Source organism: Henckelia pumila, chromosome 1, assembly GCF_033568475.1.
Source record: "Henckelia pumila isolate YLH828 chromosome 1, ASM3356847v2, whole genome shotgun sequence".
NCBI lineage: Eukaryota > Viridiplantae > Streptophyta > Magnoliopsida > Lamiales > Gesneriaceae > Henckelia > Henckelia pumila.
Window position 1 is genome coordinate 119,400,369 of NC_133120.1, and position 11,359 is coordinate 119,411,727.

General features: G+C 32.6%; 1 protein-coding gene across 7 annotated transcripts; it reads left to right on the forward strand.

Moving 5' to 3' along the window:
- Nucleotides 1-1,479: 1,479 nt before the first annotated feature.
- On the forward strand, nucleotides 1,480-10,984 carry LOC140880815 (centromere protein C). Of its 7 annotated transcripts, XM_073285625.1 has the most exons (14): nucleotides 1,480-1,755; nucleotides 2,029-2,240; nucleotides 2,330-2,415; nucleotides 2,502-2,604; nucleotides 2,738-2,916; nucleotides 3,069-3,785; nucleotides 4,469-4,566; nucleotides 5,825-5,906; nucleotides 5,981-6,094; nucleotides 7,266-7,336; nucleotides 7,702-7,789; nucleotides 7,872-7,979; nucleotides 8,478-8,663; nucleotides 10,772-10,984. In XM_073285625.1, exons 1-13 carry the CDS (start codon nucleotides 1,600-1,602, stop codon nucleotides 8,612-8,614), a joined length of 2,151 nt encoding a protein of 716 aa, XP_073141726.1. In that variant the 5' UTR covers nucleotides 1,480-1,599; the 3' UTR covers nucleotides 8,615-8,663; nucleotides 10,772-10,984. The 7 variants fall into 7 exon arrangements, with proteins under 7 accessions (XP_073141726.1, XP_073141716.1, XP_073141735.1 ...); XM_073285615.1 differs by lacking the exon at nucleotides 10,772-10,984 and having other exon boundaries at nucleotides 8,478-8,862; XM_073285634.1 differs by lacking the exon at nucleotides 10,772-10,984 and having other exon boundaries at nucleotides 5,825-5,897; nucleotides 8,478-8,862.
- The last annotated feature ends 375 nt before the right edge of the window (nucleotides 10,985-11,359 follow it).

Here is an 11,359-nt window from a genome sequence, read left to right on the forward strand (position 1 = left end):
TTACGTGCACTATGATTAAATATTCAAATGTTATAATTTTGGCTTTACGGACACTACAATTATAAAAGAATTATTAATTACTAAACTTTGGATTATTTAATTTAAAAGATGACTTAAGGGTAGTTTAGTCAAACTTATAATTCCAAATTCAAATCTTTTTTTCCAAACAAGAAATGGGGGCAAAATCCCGGTTCAGTTCTAAATGTTTGGACGTTCCCGGTTTGGTCCTAAATGTTTCTCAAAAGTTTTTGGTTCAGTCCTAAATGTTTATATGTTCCCGGTTTGGTCCTAAATATTTTCTGAAAGTTCCCGGTTCAGTCCTAAATATTTTTACATTGCCGATTTTGTGCCAAATATTTCTCAAAATTTTTCGGTTTGATCCTTTCATCTACTCGTGTGTTAAAACTAACATCGCATAGTGTTATATCATTTATGATTGAGTTTTATATTAATTATTATATATTTAACATTAAACAAGTTGTAAATAAAACACAAATTTATTAGAGTTTTTATCCAAATTTAAATCAATTTTACACAATGTTCAAAATGAAAATATTAAATTCATGATGCTACAAAATAAAAACTTAAATAAAATAAACGAAACTTGAGGAATTAAAATTTAATGATGTTATTTCACATTTCTATTAATTTTGTTATATTCTCATTCATGATGCTTGCACATTTAAGAAAAAATTTGGAGGTTGGAAAAAGATATATATCTTTTTAAAACACTTTTTATAATTTAAATAATTAGTATTTGAGAAAAATTTATTATTAAATAAAACTTAATTTCATATCACTACTTTAACGGTGGTCAAATAATTCATTATATTTTCTCAATTGTTAACCATAAGTATTCTTCTCTTGAAAAATTTATTGAAAATTTCAAATATTTTGTGAAATAAGTAATACTAGTTATTTGCTAAAACATTTGTTTATTTGTTTGTAATTGATAATGTTTTTAACTATAAGATTGCACGGTTCAATTATTTTTTTATTCTATAATTTTATTTTGCATAATTTATATTATATTTTCATTTGGAAGAAATTATTGTTCATTTATTATTATTATTATTATTATTATTATTATTATTTTATTTAACTTTTTTTTTTGTTTGTAAGTTTTTTTATCACGCTTTGTTTGTAGATGGAAGGACCAAATCGAAAAATTTTGAAAAATATTTAGGACGAAATCTGGAACGTAAAACATTTAGGACTTAACTGAAAACTTTTTGAAACATTTGGGATCAAACCGGAAACATAAAAACATTTAGGACTGAACCGAGAATTTTTTGAAAACATTTAAGACCAAACCGAAAACGTTCAAACATTTAGGACTGAACCGGGAATGTGTTCAAATATTTAGGACTGAACCGAAATTTTCCGAAATGGATTTATAAATACCATTTTTAAATTTTAAATCCAAACAACAAATGGAATTTCAAATACATGGATTTCCAAAATCCAATTCCAGTTTTAAATTCAAAATTTGAAAGAACCAAACCACACTGTAACAGAAACTGCAAAAAAATTTGCAGACTTCCCTAACCTCACCGCCCTCCGCCGCACACGCGCGCGACGCCAAATAGTCCAGCGTTAATGGCCAGCGTGCCGCTGATGTCCGATTTTATTGACCCGCTGAGTGAGCTCAACGGACCGTTGATTTTCCCCCGCGCGATTAGGGCATCAGTCGGCGATTTAGTGCCTATCGACTGCGGAGATTTAGATTCTATCAACGTGTTCATGAAATCTCGGGTATTAGTATTTTTCTGCATATTTAGTTTATGCGTTCTTAGTTTAGCTTCATTGGGAGACAATGTTTACGTTATTCGGTTATTTCAAGTCGTCAGCAAAAAATTGGAGGGGAATCAGCAGAAAGGATGAAAACAAAACCGCATTGAATTTGACTGAAAATTTGTGACTTCCACCTTGCTTTAAGTTGGTTAAGTTAGCTCATGAATTTTTTTTTGAGGTTTTTTCTGCAAAAAAATGAATAAATATTGGTGCCCTGCCTAATGTTTATATTAGGGCTTAAGGAGTCCTGAAAAGCTCATTATTGAGGCAAAGAAAATTGTGGACAGCAGAACAGCGATTTTAGATTCCAATCTGGCGAGCTTTGCTAAAAATGTAAGCGTCAGTGATGCTGTTTCTAAAAAGGGTAAGGAAATGCCTCGAGAGAGAAGGCAAGGTCTCGGCCTTGCTCGAAAACGAGCACCATTTTCTTTGAGGACGAGTCTCAGGTCAATACTACAATTTAATAGCATAAGTTTTGAGAGTCTCATTTGGTTCGTGTGTGAATTACTAAATGATAATTTCTCTACATTAACAGTCAGCCTGTGAGCATGAAACCACCTTTGAACTTTGATAAGCTTGAAGACCCAGATGAATTTTTTGATGCATACGAGAGACACGAGAGTACTTTTTTAAATGCTATCTCTCTAATTATTTCCATTTGCCATGCATTTGTTTGGAGAGCATGATATCATTATAAATAATTTCAGAAGCAAAGAAAGAAATACAAAAACAGTTGGGTTGTAGTATGGACAACGTAAATGAGTTCAAACCATCAATGACGGCACGCGTTCGTCGACAAGGAATCTTGGGGTATGCCTAGGTTTTGTTTCTAATCTTGATTCAGACATATTTCAACGTTAATTATAATATCTTGACTCTTGAGGAAACTTTTGACTTTTTTTTAAGTCTACAAGCATGATCTGGCAAACATTTTCTGTGACAGGAAGTCGTATAACTACAGGCACCGGTACCCATCAGTGTCTTTTGAAAATGATATCTTAATGCCCTCCCAAGAAGTAGTTGAGCAGCACATGCCAAGTGAACCTAGAGACGAACCGGCAGAAAAGTTAATCAACCCCGATTCTAATCTCAATATTGATTCAGAGGAAATTAAATCAGTTGGTGAGCAGATTTTATTGTAAAATCTTTCTTAATGAGACAGGACTTGATTTTGTTTCACTTGCCACTGAAAATGTTGCATCATTTAGTGATTTTGTGAATCATGCGTATGCTTTTTATTCACATATGATTGTACGCTCAATTTGGTCTAACAGCGTCAATGAGGAAGAAAGAGATTGAAATGAACAGTCTGTTGGATGATTTGTTGTCATGTGATCGTGAAGATTTAGATGGGGATGGGGCCTTGAATCTCTTGCATGAGCGATTGAAGATCAAACCTTTGGATCTAGAGAACCTTTCTATTCCTGAACTTCACGATTTTCGAAGGACTAATAAATTTCCTGTCAATGAAAGTGGGCAGAATCCTCACAAGACTTCATTCATCATAGACAACGTGCTGAGAAATATAAATGGGAAACAATCAATAGATCATGAACCTACAACAACTGATCTAGGCAATCCAGTAGCTTCACCTACTCCTCCGAGAAGTCCATTTGCATCTGTGTCTTTCCTGAAGAAAATATTAGAATCTAATCCCCTGAGAGATGCATATTCTCCTCTAAATGTGGATCTTTCTGCACGCGAAACAGCACATCCTGTTGAGTCTATCTGCATGCTAGACGATCAAGTCAACTTGATGATCGTTTCAAGGACTTCCAATGAGTTGGAGTCACATGTAGGGGTTGAATTTACAGAACCCATAGATTCTGATGTGGATCCACGGAAAGAGGTAGGATGCTCCGATAATCTTCCACACCAGTTCATAGACGAGAATTCAAGCATGCAAAGAGAAAAAGCTGGTAGTGGACCAATTGAAGTACCAGAGGACAACAACATCGAGGAAACAGTTGATGTAGAGCAATTGAATGATAGTAAGAATTCCTTCAGTATTTTTGTTTTTCCGTATTTCAGTATCTCTTTGTCGATACAAGTTAGCTAAGTGGAGATGTCAATGTGCATAGCACATGACGTTCTGTCACTTGAACACTAGGCATATGTAAATTATTCCGAATGAGACCAGTCTTCAAATGAACAGCTCGCGATCTGTGCATGATTTCAAAACTCAACGGTGTTCTAGCACTCAACCGTTCAATTTTTCTGGATTTTCTTGGTGCTTATTTTCTTGGTTTTCTGTATATTGAAGATTTTTTGTTGAATTAATTTACTGAACATTTCCATGAATTGAAGTACAAGATGCCAAAAGTTTTCTAGAACATAACGAAGCAACAATGACATTGAATATTTAATAACCTTCTCAAGGATTGTGTTTATTGAGAAAACCTAGTTTAGCGTGTTCCTTTTGCTTTCTTTTCCCTTTTTTCATATTGAACATTCTGCATTTAGTTGCAGAATTAAAATAAGAATGAAGGGACTAGTCGATAATGATGGAACATTTACAAAGTTGTTGTTTGCAAAACTGTTACATGTGGCGCAATATCTGTTGGCTGCAAGCCTTAAATGGAGGAAACTATTCTTTTTGTAGTTATGAGTTGAGATAATTTATATTAGAGAACTATTAACCTTTTGGCTTTTCTTATCTTTCATTTTCCGACAGCCCAATCAAATCCTTTTGTACTGGAGGATGAAGGTACAAATGCTTCAGCCAGGAGACACAATTTTGATATAGAGCAACAGCCCAAGGTCATCCACTTGGTTTGTTATTTAGTTCTTATTACATGCTTGTGCCTTTCCTTTTTGGTAGATTCAACTGAGTTGTTATTTTCATTTACAGATATATCTATTTCTTTCAAATTTTTTAATATTTTTTTTATTTTTGTTCTAATGTCTGTTCCCAGTTTCTCTCACATGAATAATATATATTGCATCAATGCTGTTATATGTGTGGATCAAAGGTGGAATTTATATTCTTTATTGGTCTTATATGACGTATCTGCTGATGAGATATACTTTTCCTTAACTTTCAACAATGTAACACCAGGTTTTTTTTTACTTATTGATTACTGGAGGTTGACATCTGAACTAAAGTTTTGTATTATTTTGTTCACTGTTCTAAAAGGCAGCGCCTAGGACCACCTAGGCAGTAGGCGGTCACCCACCGCCTCGATTTTTAGAAAATCGATGGTTCTAGGCGGTGCTGGAAAAATCGGTGGCCTAGGCGGCTCAAAACCCACCTAGGCGGTTTCATTTTTTTTAAATAAATTAAATAATAATTTTCTTAAAAAATGTTTGAACAAATTTATGCATGTTTTGTTGAAATATATGCATATAAAATTTATGCACATTGATAACCCTGGTTGAAAAAAAATATTAATAAAAATGTGAACACTTTTTGCATATGTCGAGTAATTTTTTGTATTAAAAGTATTTTATATATTTTTATAATTAATTAATATATTTTTAAAAAAACCGCCTAGGCACCTAGCTGCTAGGCGGTGGGTTGCCGCCCACCTACTGCCTTGCTTTTTTAGAACCTTGATTTTGTTCAATATCATGGAGCATATCCACTTTGAAGTCTAAATGACATCCACTTTGAAGTTTAATAAACTATATGAGGACATTATCGAAGTGATTAATTTGTGATTGATCTTTCCTTTTTCGTTTTGCTCTGTGTCATATGGCCGCGCGCGTTTCGTCTAGCGCATTTTAGAACCTTGATTTTGTTCAATGCCATTGAGCGTATCCACTTTGAAGTCTAAATGACATCCACTTTGAAGTTTAATAACCTATATGAGGACATTATGGAATTGATTAATTTGTGATTGATCTTTCCTTTTTCTTTTTGCTCTGTGTCATATAGAGTATTTGCATGTCAGGTTCTCTCATGGGTTGGGTTCATATTGGACGTATGATGCCATAGTTTCAGGATTGTGTTTGCTTATAAATTCTTGACTGATTATACATCCTTTTGAAACTATTGTAACTTGATGTTATCTACGATATTAAATCACAGGCACGCCAAACGAAGTTTCTGAGGAAAAAAAGGGAAGCAGATGATGAATTTATTAGAAAGGAACTGAGAAAAGGTCTGGCAGGTGTTTACACATTTAGATATTAGAAAACACATGTGTATGCTCGTTATTGTTTGCTTCTTATAAGTTATATGTAGATGCAGAGTCTGGTACACCACTTGAAACTAATGTACGGAGAAAAAAAAGAATTAAGGTGAGACCCTTGGAGTATGGGAAAGGTGAAAAAAACGTATCTGGACATTTGAATGATGGTGAGTATCAAGTGCTTTTTTAGATGCCTACTTATGCAAAAAATATGCGTTATTTTGATTCATGACTTTAGTTCGGTTGTATGATTAAACACATTCATTTAAATAAAATTTTGTCAAAATTACATTTAACATAAATTTAAATAAATTAAATATATACAGTTTGTTAACTTTGAACCAAATAAATTATCTTTGCTATTAAGAAATACGATGTATCAGTAGAGATGCTTGGTTATTCAGGTTTATATTTTATTAAATATTGAGTAAGGTATTATAATTAATAATCCGAGGTGTGAATAATGTAAGAATTAGTAGGCATTGTGTATAGTTTGAGGGTCGAAGAATGCAATCAATAACTTGACGGTTTAAGTGGAATTTTTTATTGTTAAAGAGTCAAAGTGGACATAACCCATCGCTGAATCTATTTTACTAAATAATCCCATAATTGTAAGAACAAGATGCCACCTAATGTCGTATAACCAATCTTATGCTATATGCTTTTTGGAATACTGTGGAGCAACAGGGGCTTTGAAAAATTCATAACTAGTCTTCGACTCTTGCCCACTCCAAAGTTAATGATTCATTTTGTTCATCTGTTTGGCCGGTGATCTATGACTGTTTCCCGTATAAATATATGGTTTTGAACTTCATTTTTTTATCTAAAGTTATATTTATGTGGAAAGTGATTTATTTATATCATCACATATTATCAGAAATACTAAAGGGGCATAAAAGAGTTTACGACATTAGCATCTTTGATGTATTCTTCTGATTCACTAATTCTTTTCTAGGCTTTATTATGCTCTCTTTTGAAACCTAAGGAACTTCTTCACTTTGCATGCATAATATTTTCTTGGACCTCATATAGGTTTGTGTCTGCTGAGACAACCTAGGTTAAGAGCGTGTGTATTTCTGTTTCCTTTTCTGATGTCAAATTCTGCGTCTAATTGGATTTTATTAAATAAAATGAAGGGCTTTGCTAAAAATGATGGCAACATACACTGAAATGTTTATATAAAATGTTTAAGGTGGGGGTATTTTTTGAGTGCTGCGCGCCAGAAATGGAAGAGAGTATTCTTCGTGTAGTTTGTTTTTATGTATATAACTATTTGCTTTTTATTTTTTGGCGGTGGACAAAGGTTATATTTCTGCTTTATATTTCTTTTTGTGGCAGATCAATCAAATCTTTCAGTATGCGAAGATAAAGCTACGCATGCTCAATTCAATGCAGAAGAACAGCTTGAGGTCATCCATGTTTATTATATTTCTAATTGTTTCTGGTTTGTGCTTTTATACTGATTCAAGAGATTATCTTTTTGTAGTTCCAAATTTAATTTGTACATGTACATCTACATTATTTACAAATTAGGAGCCTCAAGCATAGAACATTATTATTATTTTTCTTTTATTTATTTATGTTTTTATTTGTTTTAAATCTGTTATATTTTTTGTTACAGTGGCAATGCCAAAGCTCTATTATATGCTGTGTTTGTATTAGAACTTCAATTATCATTGCATAATGCTATTTGTTATTTCTGGTACCAACTGTAGATACTTTAAAGACCTTTCAAATCTACATACTTGGTTTTATATGTATGGTAAAATTCTAGGTACACAAGACCAAGCCACTGAAGCAAAAAAGGGAGACTGGTGATGAACGTCTTAGAAAGTTGCATCCGCGGAGAAAAAGTCTTGCAGGTGTTTAGGGTTTCATCTATTGGAAGCATGCTTCTATGATTATTACGTTTTTGCTCTAATAATGTTTATATCAATGCTACAGAGTCTGGTACATCATTTGAAAATGGAGTTCGAAGAAGCAAAAGAATTAAGATGAGACCTCTGGAGTACTGGAAAGGAGAAAGATTCTTATATGGACGGGTGAATGAGAGTGAGTACTAAATAATCTTTAAAATGTTTAGGCATGCAAATAATTATTCCTTATTTGTACTTGTAACCACCAATTTTCACAAACGTAGTTATAGTGAAAATTCCCTTTTAGATATAATTTTTTTTCAATCTCTACCATCAACTTTGGTTTTATTTAGACTGGAATCTTGTCTTTTTATTGGATAAAAGGACCGAGGAGGTTGAGAATAGATCTGGTATTCAGGAGTGAGTAGAGTGCCAAAATGCTTCACGAAATCGTATCTCATGGTCTGAAGCAATGAAACATCTCATTATTCACTTTAGTTGGATAAATATGTTATTTGACACCTATAACGAATACAGATGCATGCTTTGAGCCCATGTTTATAGTAAAGTTGCTTATTTCAAAGTTTTTTTCTGGAACTAACATGATCTTTGAATATTTTTTTAAATCCAAATATGGAGCTATTTTGACCTATCAGGTGACATTTTCTGATGCAACTTATATCTTCTGTCATAGGCATAAAGTTAATAGGAGTGAAGTATATTTCTCCAGGAAAAAGTGTCGCAAACTTGAAGGTGAAGCAACTTATCTTGTCTCAGTCTCCAGAATATGAGGATCTTCAGGATCTTCTTGAGTTTGCTGCTCGACATTGAATCTACTTGACGTCGAAGTTGGTTTTATGCTTCATATCTTGTTTCCCAGGTGCTACTTTTGTGCATTTTCTGTATTTGTAGATTTCTTGTCTTACTTTTGTCTGAAATATGAATCAAATAAATCGATCACCTAATTTATGGAATTTCAGTGAGATAGTGTACTCTTTTCTTGGAGAAAAAAGTACAAGATGTGTATGCTCTGATAAATTTGGATTCGTGATCAAGTTTATTATTACTATTGAATTTAATGTGGTTCTCATCTGGTGTGTATATAAGTTCAATTTGAATGGTTTCAGTTTCAAAACAAATTCGAATTATCTATTTTAATGATCGAAACTGAATCAACTCTAGCTCCATTTTGACGATTTAAACCGCTGATCAAATCACATATTACCATTTCTTTAGGAAATCAACAAAATTTTGGAAAATCTTGGGCTTCGGAAATTTTCAACTTTTCTAGATTGATTGATTGCTTTTGTGATTTTCTGCTTAAATGTATTGCTAATTCAATACTACAATATTGTCGGATATGAACATGGAAAAAGAATCGAGCTCTCACCATTGAACAACCTTTAAATTCTTGAATGGTTGAAAAAAAAAAACCAGCACAACAAAAACCTTTGAAAACGATAAACGACCGTATTTGGCATTATAATTGTAACCATTGGGTGGACGATGTTCATATTGTCACACTCATTTCACAGCTTGATCTATGAAAGCAAGCTTCAAGAAAATGAAACCACATTATTAAATGAGTAGAGAACTCTCTTCCATCTCTAAAAACTCATCAATTATTGAATAAATGCCGATCTTTACATAATCATGGAATTTGTCAAAAGCTCTTTTTCCATATTATTTCGGAGAGAACTTTTAAGAAGTTTCATAGTTGAAAATGATCGTTCCTTTGTTGCAATAGTAACAGTAAGCATTAAAACAAGACGAATCAATCTGTCAATTATGATAATGTTGTGCTTTTTCAGTTTCTACTAATTGTCGACATAATTCAGAACTGGTAGAGATATTATAAAACCTTCATGATGGATTATATCAAACTTATAATGCTCCAACTAACCTCAAATAATGTAGTTTTTGTCAATTGAAATCACTGGGATAAAATCTCTCAAGATTCCAATGCAAATGTAAGTCTAAGAAGTTCTAAAACCCCATCATCGAATTTTTTATTGAGTTTTTTCACTTGAAAATCTATTTCAGCATGAAATACATCAAAACGTAATGATTCTCAAATGTAGAATCGATTTCTGACAAGTATTCATATATGGTATAACAAGTATTCATATATGGTATCTCAATACTATAATTTTCACAAATTAATTGCACGGACATTAGAAGAATATCATAACCTTCCGCTATCAAATAATTGAATAAATTTTTTGTAGTTGAGACAAAATCTACTGCATTTAAAATGTCTAAAAAATTCTCTTGCAAAGATCAACAATGAAAATCTGCATCCTCATAATCTTGTGCATCAAATATAAGGTAAATACGAAATCAAATAATCTCAATGCAATCAAAGAACCCCAAGCTTCCCTCGTATAGAATTCGAAGATATTTCTTCTACCATGTGTTCAAGCATAATAATGATAGAGCTGTACATATCTATCTATTGAAAAATCGACTCAAAATGAGAACTCCAACGCGTTTTGCCAGCTTGCTGCAAAGTGCCAATCTGATTAAGGCCAATACCTATCCCGTGAATACTAGTAGCCACCGTTGGTGTAATATTAATGTACATATATTTAAACGTATTTTTAGCCATAGCTTATGTATTAAAATATGTTATTAGGTTTATTAACCTTTGATTCCCCTTTTCTATTTTAGATAGTTGATGCATATATAGATGTATATCCTCTATACATGATTTTATTTTCAGCAAACATGGTATTAGAGCCCTGTCAATACCTTTTCTCTTCTTGTCTTTCTCAATTTTGTCTTTTTTGTGCATCTCTTTTATTTTTCATGTATTGGTTGGTGACCTATGACCTTGGTTATTCATGTGAAACACACTTCTATAGAAATTTATTCTTGATTTCGTTCTTTGGATTATTTCTCATCTCTGCCTAGTTAATATTTTGAGTTGTCTGATATGGATTAATCTGACATCTCTCAACCTATTGTTATTGTTTTGAATGATTCCAGCTACACCTTATTGTCTTCGTGAATGGAAATTATTTTAATCGGGCGCAATCTTTGGCGCATTGTTATTGGTGATATTGCCAAACCAATCCAAGATGAAAAGGAAGCTGACACCAACTATGCCGAACGTCTTGAGTATTGGGATAGCAAAAGTATAAGATAATTATCTGGCTTGTAATACCTTTACTTCATCTATTTTTATTCACTTTGCTGATTTTGACCGTGCAAAGGAAATTAAGGACTTTTTTATATATGAAAAATATACCAAACTACAATCCTTTCACAATATTATCAATTTCTCACCACTCTTGTCAGTCTTAAACAAGACTTTAGACAATCTGTCAGTAACGTTCTTGTCATCATTCAACCTAAATGAAATCACTTAACTTATGCTAAAATAAGCGATGATCATATCTGAAAAGACTCTCTAACTTCTATTATTTAAAAGATATTAATGCTGGAATTTTTTTTTTAAAAAATTCGGCATGACCTATCTATAACTCTTAAAATCTACCTGTATCAACAACACAACAAAGACGCAACCAAACGAGATAGAAATTCGAAATGTTTACGTTTAAATAACATTTGCGG